The sequence below is a fragment of the Sander lucioperca genome, chromosome 20 (genome assembly GCF_008315115.2).
Source record: "Sander lucioperca isolate FBNREF2018 chromosome 20, SLUC_FBN_1.2, whole genome shotgun sequence".
Taxonomy (NCBI): Eukaryota; Metazoa; Chordata; class Actinopteri; order Perciformes; family Percidae; genus Sander; species Sander lucioperca.
In genome coordinates this window covers 7,985,457-8,004,269 of record NC_050192.1, presented here as the reverse complement: position 1 = coordinate 8,004,269, position 18,813 = coordinate 7,985,457, and the positions used below count along the sequence as shown (strand labels likewise).

The following is an 18,813-nucleotide window of genomic DNA, read 5'->3' as shown; positions in this document are numbered from 1 at the left end:
GCTCTAGACAGTCCTGTACATATATATTTGCAACCATATTTGTAATTGAAACGTTTTTAAAAATCGCTAGCTTGCTATGCTAACGCTAACGCTAAAGTTAACGTTAGCTACATTGCTTATTTGCACAACAGTCCTGCATTTCTCTGCCTTGAATGGACTCCATGCATGTCTACAGTGTTAACTAAACTCCATTAGCAGTGAATTTCGTTTGATATCAGTGTAGAACACTACTTGCTTTGGAGACATCGATACGTGCTTTACATATACCGTCCTGTATCACACAGGGACGCCGGAGGAAACCCAGCAGCTGATCCACTTTCTGGGCTGAAAACGAGCAGAAATTTCTGCGTTCATGTTGTAGCCATTCATTATTGTATTGGTACTGTATTATTGTAAACATGTGTAATTCATTCCTGTTCATGCCCCTGTACATTGTTGTTGGTTATGATACAGGACACTAATGAAAGAAATGGGGTATGAGGGAAAGGTTACTGGCCAACAGGCATCAGACTGGGGTCTGGAATTTCAGAATAGCTGTAGTTTGTTTGTGGTCTTGTGTGACTTTTTTTTAGTTTTATACATTTGAGTGCCTTTTTTATGTGTGTGACATGTAAATTATGGTTCTAATAGTTGTAATAATGTTTACTTTATTGGGCAATAAAGACAGCTTTTTGTTAACAAAGAAAGTGTTTCTGAACATCAATGACATTCAAAACAGTGATAACTGAAACAGATATACAACACACCATGCAGTGTGTATACAAATATTTATTGCAAACAGACCTAAGTATGTATGATGATGTAACCAAGTGGCGTCTCATTTCATAGGGGTATGTTTTCACCCCTACCCCTTACCACTTGTTTTCGAGGGCCAAGGGCTAGGGGTAAACTAAGGGGTAGGAGTAAGGGGTAGGGGTAAATGGGATTCAGCCTAAGTATCGTTATTGCAAGAAAAGTACCTTTTTTTTTTTTTTCAAAGCTGATCAAGTTGAACAACTTTTCACCCAGATTTATATGTACCCACATATTCAAATGTTCTCCTGCTGCCAGAATACACTGCTAACCACAGTTTATTGTAAACATTGTTCTCTGGTAACACAGCTCAGTCTCCAGTGATAGAAGGGAAAAAGAAAAATGGAGCAAAAATGCACATGAGCAGTTTATAAACCACCAGTCCCACAAAATAAATAAAAAAAAACAAAAAAATGGTTAGACTTGGAGCAATGTGTAGGATTTAGGGGGATGAAATATAATATTCATAATTATGTTTGAAACTAAGAATCATTGTGTTTCCGTTAGCTTCGAATGAGCCATTTATAGCTACATAGGAAGCCACCCATGTAGCACTGCCATGTTTCTACAGTAGCCCAGAGCAGCAGACCAAACGCTGGCCTAGAGAGGGCCTTCCACATTTTTACGTTTACGAAGGCCAGGGGTAAAGGGAGCGGTATTCAGTTGGTTGCAATCTGCAACCTTACCACTAGATGCCACTATATCCTACACGCTGGTCCTTTAAGAGGGTTTGTGCTGATAAGATAAAAAAAAAAAAAATTACAATGTTGTTGGTTGGTCCAGAATGAAATGTCTCAACTATTGGATGGATTGCCATGACATTTTGTACAGATATTCATGGTGAGCAGAGGATAAAGAGAAGATGAACCATGGCCTCATTTTTCCTCAGAACAGAACCAAAAGTAAAATGTTCTTACCTGCAAAGGCTAAAGTTCAAAGAAAATAGTGAATGTTTCTAGTCAACCAACAGAAAATTAGGAGGATTTGCTGCTTTTCTCTGTTTTATTTATATCATTGTAAATGGAATACTTTTGGGGCTTGGACTGTTTGTTGACAACATAAGAAGTTATCCATTGTCTCACATTTTCCTAACTAAATTATTTTATTAATCAATTCAATAGACTTATTATTGAAAATACTCTTGAGTGATACTGTACGAATATCAGCAGAAAATATGTCAGTAAAACAGTGGAAGACACACACTGCAAGTACTCATTTAAATACAGGACACGCACACGTGAGAAGCCTGCATTGCTTTTTTCCTCTGTGTGTGCGCTGTCTTAGGTTTTTGCATGTTTTATTCATGTGTAACAGACACACGAATCACATACTAATGGCTGCGGCTACATGTACAGAGAGTAGCCTGGGGGCACATAAACACACATACACTGTGAATGTCAGTAATAGAATACAAATTGGTACTTAGAGAGAGAGAGAGAGAGAGAGAGAGAGAGAGAGAGAGAGAGAGAGAGAGAGAGAGAGAGAGAGAGAGAGAGAGAGAGAGAGAGAGATGGATTGAGATAATTAGTCAAGTGAGTGAGGTGTGTGTGTGTGTGTGTGTGTGTGTGTGTGTGTGTGTGTGTGTGTGTTCAATGTACATGCACGTTTGTGAGCTTCGGCAGGTTTTAACGCCTGCTGCACTGTACGTAAACATTCTTCGGCTTGCTTTATATTGAGCCTATTACAGAGATGGAGAAGATGATGAGCTATTGATCAGTGTCAAAATATTCCTTCACTGAGGTGTGTGTAAGGTGTGTCTAAGGTGTGTGTGTGTGTGTGTGTGTGTGTGTGTGTGTGTGTGTGTGTGTGTGTGTGTGTGTGTGTGTGTGTGTGTAAGGTGTGTGTGTGTGTGTAAGGTGTGTATGTGTTGCTGTAGGTGAGCGAGAAGGAGAGAAATAGAAAGAAAAATGGAAACGGACATGTCGTAATAAGCAAGTGAGAAACAGACACAGACTATCGCATTTCTTCTAGATGCTTCTCTGTATGTGTTGTGTGCGTGTGTTTGTGAGTGTAAGGCTCAGGTGGGGGGTCAGTGTGATAGATGACCTCTGTGTCCTGCGTCACGCTGCGCTGGCTGTTAGAAATAAAATGCAGCTGTGATTCTCTGGTCAGCTAATACTGATAAAAGTCTAAACTGGACCAATAAGATCTAATCAGTTTTCCTGTGTGTGTGTGTGTGTGTGTGTGTGTGTGTGTGTGTGTGTGTGTGTGTGTGTGTGTGTGTGTGCGCGTGCGTGTGTGTGTGTGAGAGAGTAAAAAAGTGAAGTAGATACTACCAACAATATTTCAATATAAAAAGGCACCCAATGAGACGAAGCAAGGTCAAGAAAAACAATGTCTGCAGCTGTTTGAGCACAAATACTACTTACAATTCTAAACTAATTCAGGCTAACAATAAAGAGAAGCTGTTGTGTGTTTCAGCAACAACAAGTAAATACTCAATTGGACAAGCCAGCTCAGTGGCATCAGTCTATCTGATGCTGCCCTCTGCCGTCAAAATAGAGAAAGTGCAAGTATCATTTCTGCAAAGAATGATCCCTCACACATATATAGTACAGTACTTACTATCTAGACCCTTTGTAGTGTGATAAAATACAAAGACATTGATGCAGAGATGATAGACATGTACAGGGAAATTAATTAAGTTAAACAGAGAAAAGATTGCTTTACGTGCTTCACACAGCAGGTGGTCTTACGTGGTTTTTCTATACAAGGATAAAATGCAACAGCTGTGCATATATACATGGCACTGATAACATACCAAAAGATTAAGTCTCTTAAGACTTGCCTGAAAAAAAATCATATATTTTTTTGTTGAAATGCCACGTCTACTATGTTTGCAACATCAGACTCTTGATAATTCATTTTAAAAAAGGTACAAAATGGTATAATAAAAATAATTACTATAGACATAATTTTTTTTTTTTTTTTACCATTTCTTGAGCACCCAAATAACACAGTTATAACTATGGCTCCAACTATATTTTTTGGTTCACTCAATTAATTGCTTAGTCTGTTAATTGTCAGAAAATAGTGAAAAATGCCAATCACAAGTTCCCAAGGTGTCCAAGGTGACATTTTCTATTACTTACTTTGTCCAACCGCAGCAGTCCAAAACCCAAAGATATTCAGTTTACAATTAAATAACACAGAGAAAAGCATCAAATTCCTACATTTGAGAGGCTAAAACCAGTAATGCCTGTAACAATTAATCAATTATCAAAATTGTTGTTGATTAATTCTTTGGTGACTAATCAATACCTTGACTCTGACGTAGAGCAGTTGTTGCTAGGCAGGTAGAGCGATCGTCCACTGATTACAGCGTTGGTGGTTTGATCTCTGGCATTTCAAAGTGTCCTTGAGCAAGACATTGAACCCAGAGGACCAGTGCCATGCATGGTAGCTCGCTGCTATCAGTGCGTGACACACCCCAATTCCAATGTTGGAACGTTGTGTAAAACAAACGACTGGGAAAGTTGAGTAAATTTCAAAAAACACCTGTTTGGAACTTTCCACAGGTGAACAGATTAATTGGAAAGAGGTGAGTGTCATGATAGGGTATAAAATGAGCATCCCCAAAAGGCTCAGTCATTCACAAGCAAGGATGGGGCAAGGTTCACCACTTTCTGAACAACTGTGTGAGCTAATAGTCTAACAGTTTAAGAAAAACGTTTCTCAACTTACAATTGCAATGAATTTAGGGATTCTATCATCTACAGTCCCTAATATCATCAAAAGATGAAGAAATCTCTGCACGTAAGCAGCAAAGCTGAAAGCCAACATTGAATGCACGTGACCTTCGATCCCTCAGACGGCACTGCATTACAAACCGACATCATTATGTAAAGGATATAAGCTCGTGGGCTCAGGAACACTTCGGAAAACCATTGTCAATTAACACAGTTCGTCGCTACATCTACAAGTCTAATGTAAAACTCTACCATGCAAAGCGAAAGCCATATATCAACACCACCCAGAAACACCGCTGGCTTCTCTGGGCCCGAGCTCATCTGAGATGGACTGACGCAAAGTGGAAAAGTGTGCTGTGGTCTCACGAGTCCACATTTCAAATTGGTTTTGGAAATCATGGACATCATGTCCTCCAGGCCAACGAGGGAAAGGACCATCCAGATTGGTTTTATTTCAGTTAGCCTAATAGCTGGTTTGATTTGCATTGAGAGATGATCTTATGGAAAGTACCCCATGCCAATCTCTAGGTATGGTGAAGGGTATGTGACGATGTGGGGCTATTTTAATTCCAGAGGCCAAGGGAACTTTATCAGGATGCATAGTATCCTGGATCCATGAAATAACCTTTAAAAATAAAAAGCTGCCTGCCTCAATGGGAATTTAACATAGGGGTGTACTTACTTATGTCCCCTGTATATTAAGGAAGAACATTTATTTATTTACGATACATTATTTATTCACAAAGAAAATTGGTGTCCTTAAAGGTTGGATTTTTGCTTTTTTTTTAATTAAGGCATTAAGATCAATTTCCAAAAGATGATTTTGTATTCCTCTTTTTAGTCAACTTTAGCGTGGGTGTATTCACTTATGCTTAGCACTGTATATCACTGTTGCTGGATCCAATTTGTTGTCGTTTCATTGTTACACACATTGTTCTTCACTCAGAAGTGGGAGTTTACAAGATGCCCTTGAAGACAGGAGCAGACCCAGGACAAGGCATAATACACCATGGTTCATTTCACCAACAGACCAAGCTCCTTCAAATGCACCAATCCTCTGTCATAACTGAGCGCCGTACCTTGACTCGGGTCAGGGTGCCATTGGGTCGGTCTGGGCGTTCTTCGTCAGAGAGCCGCCCGCTGCCAAAGCTGTCCATGGAGTGGGAGGAGATGGTGTGGCAGAGCTCCTCGAAGGAGTAGTCCCTGTCCCGGCACTTTTTGATCTCATGGAGCAGTTTGGACAGCTCACTTGTCACAGCATCATCTGGAGAGAAGAGGACGAGAGCAGGGGCAAAGTAAGAAATACACCCAAAGTTCTTTAAAGCATCAGTACAAAGTGGTAGAGAGAAAAAAATTATATAATTGACTAAAGCATATACCCATCCCTCAAAAATGATCAGATACTGCAAGACTTGATTCTTTGATTTTTAAACCACCAAAACAGACTGCTCAGTATACAAGAAGGTAGAAGATATTAATTTCCACGATCCGGTTATGGATCAGCAGGAACTCAGCTTGTTGCAATGTTACATTCATAACACAGGGGGCAGCGCTGGACAGGGAAAATGTATGGCTGTTCAGACCGGCAGTAACTGTCTTTCTCCACTAAAGGACCTGCTCTCCAGGGCTGGAAAATTATCAATGATCAATCAACATGAAATATATTTTGGTATTTTACATCTCTACTGCTGGTTTCTGTCACTTTCTCAAAAGGAAATCTTATTTTCTACAAAAAATGTATTTTTGAGCACCTTGAATGTGTGAGTGTAAACCCATTTATTGTATTGTGGCCGTTACATCATTGTGTATGTGTGTGTTTACTCACTCTTGTGTCTGAGCGAGGGGGAGGCAGAGGGCGAGGAAACAGAGGTTCGAGGAGCAGGGATTGGACACTTGCGTACAGGCTCCTCCACGATACTCCTCCTTTCCATCTCGTCCATCATATATTCTACAGAGACATGGAGACAAAGGGTGAGAAGGGGTAAGAAGATGGAGGGTCGGACAAGATGAAGGACAAGAAAGAGGGGAAAAGTGGAAATATGTTGGGGAATCAGGAAAAAGAGGAGAAAGAGCCACCGGCCGGAGGGAGTTTGGAGGAGAATGTGATGGTGTCGGAGGGTGGGGATGGATGGGGGAGGAAATGAATTCAGAGGCATTTCACTGGATCAATATAATAACACGGCCATCAGCATGGTAAACAGCTTGTGCTGCATTCAATTCACACTTTTCCCAACACCGCAAATTTACTTCACAGCTTCTGCTAATGGAGCACGGCTGTCAATAAAAGCAAATGAGAAGAATTATGGAGGAAAAGAAAAAGAAGGGAGACAGGAGGAACGAGGACAGAAAGCAGGTTCAGGTGTGGGGGCAGAAAATAAGTTTAAGACTGGATAATAAACTTGCTTAAGTGAGGCATTAGCAGCCAAAAACACATAAACGCGGTTACACAGTGAAATTATGTAGCAGATTCCCTGCAGAGCCCTAATAAGGAATCCTATTAAGGTCAGGAAAGTGTATGTGTGTATTTCTACTACTATGAATCTTGGCATTCAGCTCAATAATTATGATACACAATCATATTTGCATACAGTTATACTGAGTATGGGAAAGTGTATCAAAGTCTGAAAGGAAAGATTAACATGCTTTGGCAGTTTTATTCCCCCTGTACTCATGCTTCAGTAGATTCTTCATAAACTAAACTACTGCACTACATTACACTGTAAATAACTACTGCCGGGCAGTAAAAAGTGAACCGTTAATACATTTGAACAGTAGGATGAGTCACGTGCTTGTAAATCAAATGAGAATCTACTCATAACGAGGTGCCTGTGGCAACCAGAAAGCCCCTCAGTTGGTACAATTGAGTAAATGAGAGGTCTTTTTTTTTTCTTTGTGTGTCCTTCTCCATCTCCGCCAACAGGAAATGGCATGCAGCTGATCTTTTCACCAAGTCACAGCTGTGTTCTCTCTCTCTCTCTCTCTCTCTCTCACACACACATTCAGTCTCCTATTTATGCTTAAGTCCAAATATCTCCGTTTCCAGTGCTGGTTTACTGAAATTACATTTTGATGGTTGCCATTTCTGACCAATATCTACTATCACATCGATTTTTGACATTTAAAAAGCTACACGTGGTCTATTCATGACTATAAAAAGTATTTACATCTTTGATTTTGGAAATAGTCTTTTAGTTTCATAAGCTCAGTGTTGTTCACTGCATATTTGTGAATATTCAGTCACAAGAAGGCATAGGATTTTATTTGTATTGCACAGGATTTGAGCAGCAGAATTCCAAGGATTCTGGATAAAGTTTAAGTGACAAAGACATCAGACATTTAACACTGTACTGACTGACCGACCGACATTGGGGCAGTCAGTACAACTCATCCTGTGAAGCCAAGCTTTAGTCAAACCCACCAAACCTCACTTTACATTCTAGTGGAGTCCCAAAGTTTCCAAAGATACCAAATATGTCAAGCTGAACGTTGGAGAAATGTGTACAAAATAGTATGCAAGACATCTAGAATGTTTCCTGTAATTACTGATTTTTTTGGGTCACTCAGGGGCAACAGAACAAGTTGTAAAAAAACAGGAAACAGTTGTCTACGTGTTACATATCCATAATCCAGCAGACATGGACATTAACACTTGCATTAAATTTGGAGTTGCATTTCTGGCCACCTGAGAAATTGAAGCTCAAAATACTCACTCTCCTTTTAACTCTCCACCAACTCCTGAGAAAAATATTTGGCTCAATAGCTGCTAAATGCTCTACTATTTTCACCAGCTAGTTGCTAACTTTGTATGTGGTTTTTAGAGCTTTCTGGCTGAAAACAGCTGCCTGCTACCACTGGAAACAAGGTTGATAAGAGCCGAAGACTGAACCAAAGCAGTTAAGTTGTGGACCGTAAAATTCAAAGAATTACCTGAATTTTTTTGTGTGTATATATCAGATTATTGAGCATTACAGGTTACATTAAATGGGAAACTGGAATTCCCAATTACAACTAAATTGCTCTACCCGTTGCATCACTGTGTTTTCCCTCTAATGGTTTAATGTCAGCTTTATGTCTGTTATTTTCTAGCTGTGGCCAATTTGTAACATTCTTGGGATTTAGTCTGTGTTCCCCTTTCTATATTTGCCTCTTAGTTAATTTAGGCTTTGACATATTCTACTCATCCCTGTATCCCTCAATTTATGTCTGCCATTATCTCACTCCCTTTAAATCATCTGTAACTGTGTGCCGTACATACACCCACAGATTACACAAAAACAGATAGTGAAGGCCTCCAAGTCACCGATTACAGTGTTCATACTGAGCCTCATAATCACCTCAGGACAATACCGTCATTGGAAGTTGCAATCTTGAGAATCTTTTGGTCTCTGGGAAATATGGAGCAAACTCACACTAACAATCACTGGTCACACACAAAACACAGTGCAGTAAACATGAGAGCAGAAACAGGCCTTTTAATGGCAGGTGGAAGACCAAGATGAGGAAGAGTGAAGAAAGAAAGTGAAAACACTAAAAACCATACTCATTTTTCTTTTGCTGAAAAAGAGTGACTGGCTGCATCTGTAATGGAAGTGGTGCTGTGAATTTGTGACTTGTGATTTTTAAGGTGGACGTTTAAATAGCATAATAAAAAGCATCTGACTGATTACATTTCGGACGAATGATTGGATAAGACAAGGAACATTTTATAGACCAAAGGGCTAATTGTTTAATTGAGAAAATAATCTGCAGATTAATCACAAATCCAAATAATTGTTAGCTGCAGCCCTGTTTAAAAGCAAAATATTTTTCCTTCCCTGTGGTATTTTTCCAGCAAAGAAGATTTTGGCAGGCATGGACGTGCTAATTCGCAAAGCATTTAAACATTTTTAAACAAACAGTTTTTCCTCATCCCAACTGATTTCACTGGAAAAAAATTTAAAATCTTGTTTCTTCGTCACTTTAATGTCCCAGTCTGCTACTGCAGTAGCAATCAGCCTGTGCTCGCCAAACATGTCCACATTCAAATTGCAGCCCATGTATAGTAATTAACCTATTTAGTCTGCATTTGAATAGACTGTGTGTATTTGGATGTAAATAGTGCTGTACACCAATCATAAATTGTGGTTTAAACTTTCAAAAAACTTGTGTTGAACAGAAATATTCAACATGATAACACTGATACATATGAATAGTATATAGTCTATGTACAGTGATAAAAGTGAGAAGTATAAAAAGCTGTGTCCTATAGCATAGTGAGGTCCTGTTGTTCCTCTTTGCCATCTTACAACAGTAGTTACTGATACATTGCTGTGTTTCAGTCACTATACAGATTCCTGGACATATACAGTGCAGTATATACTGTAACCCGTGGGTCTAAACAAATCCAATGTACAGATGCCAAAAATGCCCCATCACCAAGCACTCTATTTATCCATTTAAATGAAATACTACTTTTCTTTTGTCACAAATTCCAGAAGACCATCGATAACCATTTTATTGAAGATCCAACTCGGCCAGTAAGAAAATGGAAGAGAACTGGAAAGAACACTGTATTGTGACAATGTCAAGAACAACATTTACAGGGCTTGAGTTGTATAACTGGGCACTCTCCTACTGTAGCGACTGAACACATACAGTACAGGAATTCCCATTGTTTTCCCAACAGAAGATAAACTTCCTGGAAAACAAAATCTCAGTTGGATCACATCCGCTCGCAACACAGGACTCAATGTCATATTCTAAATCAACATAACAAAAACATATCAACATTAGGATAGCCCTTGCACAGTTTTAGAGCCTTTATATATACACACTGTATATACTGCATGTCAACATGTCTGCAGGATTAATCAAGTTGCAATCTTAAATGTCACATAGTAGAGCCTATCCACACACCAACTACCAATCGGCAGAAAACACTTCTATTTCTACAAATGCATTAACTCACAAAGTGAAGTCCAAAAGACACAAATGTTAGAGTTCTAGTGTGGCTGCAACGTTGAGGACATTTAAAACTTGACACCTGTAGCAAAGCAAGGCACCGAACCCCCCAATGGCTCCGGGTGCTTTTCACAGGCAGCCCCCTCACTCTGACATCTCTCCATTAGTGCACGTATAGGTCCTGTTTGTGCATGCGTGTGTATTTCAAGTCTGTGTTTAATATGTAATATATCAACAGAGTGTAACATTTTTCTTTTACCCGTGGGGATCCAAAAAGTTGAAAAAAAATCTCTTCTTCTTTTCTGTCACCTATAAACTTTCTATAAATCTGTGAATACTGTATCTTTAATCTTTGTAATGTTGTACTATGTTTACTGTACATGAGTATATATTTGGCTCCTGAAATGACCCAATTTGTGTGTGTGTGTGTGTGTGTGTGTGTGTGTGTGTGTGTGTGTGTGTGTGTGTGTGTGTGTGTGTGTGTGTGTGTGTGTGTGTGTGTGTGTGTGTGTGTGTGTGTGTGTGTTACCTTGGATAACAGCAGTGATCTGCTGGGATTTCTGTGCAGGATGTTCTCCCAGGATCTCCAGAGCTGTTCTCCCCTGGCTGTCTCTGAGATTGGTGTCGATCGCTGGCACACACACACACACACACACACACACACACACACACACACACACACACAAAAGTACAACGTACTGTAAGAATTGATACATATGAACAGTAGGGCAAAGGTCAAATAACCATGACTTTGTCGAACAAGATAAACCCACTCATACTTGCTCAAAGACAGTGAACTACAGACACAAAGTGCACTCACATACAGTACTACAAACATGTACACGCACAGACTAAGACCCAAGATCTGCTGACACACCCACTTAGTCACAAAACTCCAGTCAGCAAAAGATGAATGAGTTGCAGTCACCAGAGGATGGATGTGGGATTTTATTAATTCATGAAGACTCTTTACAAACACTTTTCATTGAGTTTCAGACCAGAGTTTGTCCTGGACAAAGGAGCACACATTCATGCAAGCTGTTATCATAGACTTAAATCACAGACGATGACACGTACATAAATGCACAAAAAAACAAACGCACACAAACTCAAGCCTGCACACTCAAGATACACACACAAACAAGTTTGCAGAAGAGAAACCACAAAGTCTTTCATCCACTACAAATCCTCATTTACCCGACTATTGTACTTTTGAATCCCTTCCTGTGCTCATGGATCCAATTCAGCATGAAAAATAAATGTCATTCCAGTCAAGTGCGGTGCGGACCTGATGTAATGTGCCAGTTTTCTCGCTTTCCTGCTTACTTTTTTCACATTGTACTGCTTTTCTATTGCTTTTCATTTCATAGATTTTTTTCATTTCATGGAATTTTCACGTATACTTTTTCTTGTGTTTTGTACATTTATTGTAAATTCAAAAACACAATAAATTGAATGAACAAAGAACTTTGATGAATATGAATGAATGATAAAAAAAAAAAATTATATCATTAAAGAGTGCCAATTCTCATCAGTAAATTCAAACTAGGGCTGGGCAATATATCGATATGATATTGATATATGAGGCTAGATATCGTCTTAAATTTTGGATATCATAATATCCTGATATGACACAAGTGTTGTTTTTTCCTGGTTTTAAAGGCTGCATTTCAGTAAAGTGAGGTCATTTTCTGAACATACCAGACTGTTGTAACTGTTCTATTATTTGCCTTTACCCACATAGTTATTATATCAACATAACTGATGATTATTTATCAAAAATCTCATTGTGTAAATATTTTGTGAAAGCACAAACTGTCAACCCTACAATATCGCCACAATATCGATATCGAGGTATTTGGTCAAAATTATCAGGATATTTGATTTTCTCCATATCACCCAGCCCTAATTCAAACCCTGGCTGACCGTACATTTGAGAATCCTCAGCTGTTCCACTGCATAGTTCCTGATTGACAAAAGGCTGGCTGCCCATCCTACATCCCTACAACTACCGCACTACCTCCCACCCCACACACATGCACAGAACGTTTGAAGGGATTAAGTTCAGCGAATGAGGCCAGCACAGCCCAGTGTTGATCCAGGATGTTAATAAAATCGAGGCCAAAAGAACATGGCCACCCACAGGAAGTCCTGCGGAAAACAGGAAGTGCTAAAGGAAAGTTGGTGGAGGGTGGCGGCGGGATCAAAGGACAACAGTGTCGAGATTTATTCAGCTCTGAATACAAGGAGTGTAAATGTACAAGATGTCATTTTTATCACCATGACCTTCAACACCGTTATCAAGTCGAATGAAAATGGCCAAAACCATAACAAAGCCGAAAGCCCAGGATTTTATAACAGTGAGACAGATGCCTTGAGTTCACCTGAGGGCAAATTCAACAAGGAGGAAATACATTTGGATCATTTAGCCCCTGGTTAAAATAAAGCAAGGGAAACAGTTTTTGTTTTTCCAGGATATATTTATAGACCCACCTGAGTCGAGCAGAAGGCGAACTACATCCATCTTCCCAAAGAGAGCTGCTTCATGGAGGGCACTGCCATTCTCGGTCTAAGAGAGAGACAAAGTGTGTGTGTGTGTGTGTGTGTGTGTGTGTGTGTGTGTGTGTGTGTGTGTGTGTGTGTGTGTTAATATATCATCACTTTAACAATTGAACACTGAGACAAAAATAGACATCAAAAACAGAAGTGGATTGGGATGCACAGGAAGGCATTACAAAAAAAGGCTAAAGGATTAAAAGGGGGCATGAAAACAATACTTGGATTCAATAAAGTGTCTCTTTCTCTCTGGCAGTTAAACGAAAGAGATTCTGCAAGATTAAAAACAGTCACATTCCCTCGTCTGCAAACAGCGTGAGGCCACACCGATTTCAAACCATTACACACACAGCGAGAGCCTGTGTGGAAACGTCCCAATTTCCCTCACCATATGCCGGCCCATATCAGCCTTTCAGTGTTTCTGATGAGGATATTACAGATATGATGCAATACATGGAAACTAGTGAGGAGAGGGCCCTGGTAAGTAGCTCATCTTGGATCAGCAGTGATGAGAGAGAAGATTACTCTGACAACCCACTTTTATCAGAGCAACACTCAGGAGCCACAGTAAGAAAAGAAAAAAGAACAGATGTTCATAATCAGCGTGGGAGGAATTATAACAAAAATGTAAAGCCACCAGGTGTTTTTACATGGTGTTTTTACATGATATTTTAAATTATCTTGATGTCATAAGATTTTTTCACAGGAAAAATTAAACAGGTAGTAGTTGTTAGTAAGTCCACCCTCATTTAAATAATTATAATCTGAGTATAATACTATACAATTCAACAGCACCACAAGCAGCAGCGCTGGGACAACTCAACTGTTTTTTTCCATTACAATGTGGTGGCGCCGTAAACGCTGCCTCAACTTGGCCGCGTGTGGAGGGTTACTAGCCGCCGACATCAGAGCAACGCATTTCTTCTTGGTGCCGGTGTAAACAGAGTTCAGCATGGAGCACTTGATGAGGTCGCAAGTGTGGTTACACTTTTCAAAACTCAACGCAGACAGCGTTCGCTGCAATATAATGGCGAGCCAAAAGCGGTTAATGTTAAACTTCCTCTACGACAGGCACAACAGCGTTTTCTATGCCCTGGTGACAGACTGACAGGCTGCAGGTTGCAGGGCAAGGCAAGGCAACTTTATTTCTATAGCACATTTTAGCAACAAGGCAATTCAAAGTGCTTTAAATAAAACATTAAATAAAAATTAAAAACAATTACATCAGTCATGAAATTATTAGGTTGTAGGGACGGGTTTGGGAGGGGATTTATTTTGTCTAGTGGGTAAAATTTCGAAATAAATAAATAAAATGTTGAAATTGAGAGGTTTGGACATATTTTTTTTACTGAAAGAAATGTTTTTTATATTACACAGAGAGTAAAATACCGAAAACAGGTACCGTTGGGTACCGGCATCGAATTTCAGGAAAGGTACTGGTTAAAAGGTGAACGGTACCCAACCCTAATCTGGTCGCTTGTACATGACAACACTTTCTTGAGTCATTTCCTTGTCTGTGAACGCAGCAGCCTGGCTCAGCGGAGAAACGCTTGTCATCATGGCAAGGTGCGGCTAAAGCGGATCGACCCGGGTCAAGGGGAAAAACATCATATGTTAGAGGTACATTATGATGGGCTATTTAGTCAATTGTGATACAACATATGATTGCCTGTGCTTTCGAGGTCAAAAGGTCATGACCTTTGAAATAGGGACATTCAAGTTCAGTTCAAAGGGACATAAATGATCCCAAATGGTATGCTTGCCAGCTTGCTACCAGTATAACTTTAACACTTCTGCTTCTCATGCAGCTTTGTGAGACATCATGCCTCATTCTATATCTCTCAATAACATACTGAACACACTTCTCTGTATACCTTGCTTGAAGCTATAATACCCACCAGGGACACTAAAGACTTGAACTTGAACCGCATACTCATGCGTATATGCAGCCATGATAAAAATCATACACACACACACAGACACACACACACACACACACAACTGCTGAATCCGTTGCATCCTTCACGGTTGGCTTCTTGACAACACAGATGAAAACCTGGACCCAACCAAACTCCCAGCCTTAATGAAGACAAATTATCCGGACGACAGCCAGGTCTACTGATACGCGGCTGGGAAATTCAACTCAACGCGACACTGCACCAGATCAACGCACTCGTCCTGTGCAGGGAATACTAAACTTACTGTAGCCGTTTTGTTTCCTCTGCAACAAAAAGTATCATCCGACAATACACCAGATGCAGCCACCCCAATGTCCTCAAAAGGTCACATGTCAATCATCCAGTTCTCATAGGGGGAGATTATTGTAGGTGTAAATCTCAATTGTAAACAGATGAGTGGTCACAGCTTCATTGACTGCATCAAACTGTGGAATTTTAGCCGGAGGAGCCAATCTTTTGCCCACATGCAATTGAGAGGAGGTGGGAGTGCAGGAAATGATCCAGCCCCCTTTTCCTCACATACACCACTTGCCCTCCTAACCTCTCCCCCTCTACGGTCATCTCTATACAACTTCCCGTCCCGTTTCCCATGGCGAATATGCAGTGATGTCACCAGGAAACGAGGCTGGCGATTCTCACTCTCTAAGAGTTTCCGGGAATTGAAAGGCACATGACTTTCTGTTTCGGGGCTGCGGGCAGAAATGTAGCAGTCGCTGTTGATGTTGGGATGAATGTAAATGCTCAAGTCCACTTAGAAAATGCTGTCTATTGTGTTTATGTGTGTATGTGTGAGAGTGTGTATTTATACTAAACTTTTGCTATGTTGTTGGCTACCTGCCAAGCCAGCAGCAGGTTCCTCCATCCATAGGGATTTCCCCTCATTATTATGGAAACATTCAGAAAAGGAAAGAGAGACATAGCAAGACACAGAGTGAAATGACAGAGAGTAACTGTGCTTCTTCCATAAATTATTCATTCACACCCAAACAGACCTATATGGCTTGACTCCAATTACTGACCTGTACTATCGTAGACAGACAGACAGACACACACACACACACACACACACACACACACACACAGAGAGCAACAAGAACAGAAGGCAGATGATGGGCACAATGCCGCTGAGTAGGGCTGAACGATTAATTGTATTTGCGATAATATCGCGATATGTTAAAACGCGATTTCCTAATCGCAAAGGCTGCGATTTGGTCACATGACTCGCGAGAGCAAATCAGTCTGCACTCCGCAGAGAAAGCATCAACTTAGCATGCTAACGCTACACTGTACCTTGAGCTGATTTCTGTCATTCAAACAACTCTGAGTTGTAGTTTAAAACTTTTACAGCCATTTTAATAAAATGAAGGGTTTTATTCTGGTTCGAGTCTATACGTGCAGTTAATGGATACAGACACGCAGAACTGAAGGCTCGGTTGGCAACTAGCTCTGATTAGCGGTTAGCTCCGGTTAGCGGTTAGCTCCGTTATAAAGATATGGAGTGGAGGAGCTGCCACTGAGAGGGGTAACAACCAGACTCTGATAAATGCCGTTCGGGGAGCTTTCACAGCAGCGTGGCCGGGTTTTTCAACGGTTTTATTAGTACAGTTAATCCCACGGCAAGAACACCACCAACTAGCTAACGCAACGATAGCCTCTCTGAACAAGTGCACACGGCAGCACGCAACTTCACGAGGGGGAGGGGCTGGAGGCAGCTCCTCTCTGTAGACTGTAAAAAAAAAAATACACTGTTTGTGTGTGTGTCTGTGTGTGTGTGTGTGTGTGTGTGTGTGTGTGTATACTATATTTTTACTTTTTTAACTGTGTAGTGTGTAATTGTGTGTTGTTCATACTATAAAATGATTTATTGTTTGTCTTTGTTGAATAATACAGAAGACAAAGAGCTTAAAAAAATAATCGAATCGAATCCAGTCCCACTCCCTGCCCGGCCTGTTAAACGCCCCGCGGTTCCGTCAAAAATAGACCTGGCGCGTATTTTTAGCGGAGCCGAGCGGAGACCCGCTTCTGGAACACCTCTACAATGCGCTGCATCGCGGCTGGCGGAATCACAAACATCGTCTTGAGTGGCCGCGAATGCAGCCATGGCGCCACTGGAACGCAGCGCAGACGCACCTGGTGGAATCTAGGGGTTAGAGGCCAGAGTGAGACGGAAGTTGACAGTATCGGATGAGATCATTAAGTATTAACATCATTCCCACCAGATGCAGATTTGTCCATGTAGAATAATCTTGTCAGTACACCTTGTCTCGGATCAGTGGTGTTGTTTGTGCACACCTGTGTCAACAACAGTCTGGGACAAAATAAATGTCTTGTAACGTCAATAGTGCAGTAATTCTGATCACATGATCAGAAAGGACTCAGTCTTAAGAGACCGATAAGCATAGGACTGTTTTTCAACACTTAGCATTTAAGACGTAGTGAGCAAAGTCAAATAGTTTAGTTTGTCAGAGAAAATAGTCCCCCAGAGAAAAAAAACTGTGTAGAAGGCAGCAAAGCGTTGCTGGATTTTGACAAGGGCTCACAAAAACAAATGGCCCAGAAAGGGCCAGGAGAAAGCTGTGTTTGAATCATCCAGAGAACTCCGAATACACAATAAGATAAAATGCAAATGAATGAGAAAAAGACCAGTCCAAACAGCATGACAGAAAGTGTGCAGCGATGAAACGCCATTGCCCTTCCTTGACTTAAGATGTAGTGTAATGTAATGTAAGGAGGAGAGAGAGGTGACCGTGAACTCTCAGGACCTCTCAGGAACACCCTGTCCTTTTCCTGCTCCTTTTCTTCCTCCTGCTCTGTTAATCTTTTCTCCCAGTCAATTATTCATTCCTCTCTACCACCACACGTTGGGAGGCATGCACAGCATATACCATGCTCTCAGAGACACACAAACTTTCAAATGGAGTATCTGCCAAGTAGTTATGCCTTTGGCGGATTATATACACAAAAAAACAAAGCTATACTCTCTTTCATTAAAAACACATGACAGCAGCTTCTAAAATATTAACATACAGCAGAGATGAGAGGAAGGAGATTCAAAGTCACACAGATTTTGAAAGATTTACTCAGACAAAAGGACAAAGACTCGCAGCGGCATCAGATAAATATGAATAAAATGTGAAAGTGAAGCCTACTCCATAACGCAATTCTGTTTAAGAACTTACACCTACTGACCTAACATTTTTGACTTGTCCTGTATCTGTTCAGTAAATGTGTAAATAGTTCTAAAGAAACATTTCACCCCAAAATACAATATTATGAATTATTCCTGGAAATTGTGCGGACAACATTTTCCCAGTACAACCTAAACAATGGTATTTCCAAAATCATACATCTGTCAGAAGTAATGTCTAAAAGTACTCCACGAATCTTAATGTGAAAAGTTTCCCTGAGAATTACTTCCTGCTTAAGTACACCTGTTTTAAACAGACATTACTAAGAGTTTTTCAAATCCAATTTTGTCAAAAGGAACATGGTTTGCCCTCAGCCAAAAACAGAAAATGAAAAAGCAACGTTCTTGTTACTTATCATTTTTGTTTGTAAGGCTATTATAATCTGTGCCAGAAATCTGTTCAAACCTTGGATGCTGATATAGGACAATAACAGCTAAGCTAGCTAAAAGCTATTCATTTTTTCTTACCACACAGTTGACGTCCATGCCGGCCTCGAGAAGGGTCTTGACGGCGCTGTGGTGTCCGTTGCGTGCAGCCAGGTGAAGCGGAGTGTGGCGGCGAGTGTGGCTGGTCATCAGGTTGGGGTGAGCGCTCACCAACATGCGAACCACCTGTGCACAACAACACAGCCACATGTCAGGGACAAAAACAGCAAAGTTTGAAGAATCTAGGCCATTTGTCACCATTTTT

The 18,813-nt window shown here is 40.5% G+C and overlaps 1 protein-coding gene across 7 annotated transcripts in view; it reads right to left on the bottom strand.

The window, feature by feature from the left end:
- Window positions 1-18,813, bottom strand: part of anks1b (ankyrin repeat and sterile alpha motif domain containing 1B) — a 233,045-nt gene that overhangs the window by 132,910 nt on the left and 81,322 nt on the right. For 4 of the 7 annotated variants that reach the window (XM_031313332.2, XM_031313331.2, XM_031313333.2 and 1 more), the window contains 5 exons: window positions 18,591-18,734; window positions 12,915-12,990; window positions 10,951-11,052; window positions 6,307-6,429; window positions 5,561-5,745 (listed from right to left, as the gene is read on the bottom strand). In XM_031313332.2, the coding sequence (XP_031169192.1) occupies window positions 5,561-5,745; window positions 6,307-6,429; window positions 10,951-11,052; window positions 12,915-12,990; window positions 18,591-18,734 (630 nt within the window). Of the gene's footprint in view, window positions 1-5,560; window positions 5,746-6,306; window positions 6,430-10,950; window positions 11,053-12,914; window positions 12,991-13,198; window positions 13,327-14,875; window positions 14,894-15,179; window positions 15,200-18,590; window positions 18,735-18,813 lie in introns of those variants that run through there. The other 3 variants (XM_031313337.2, XM_031313335.2, XM_031313338.2) reach the window with 3 other exon arrangements.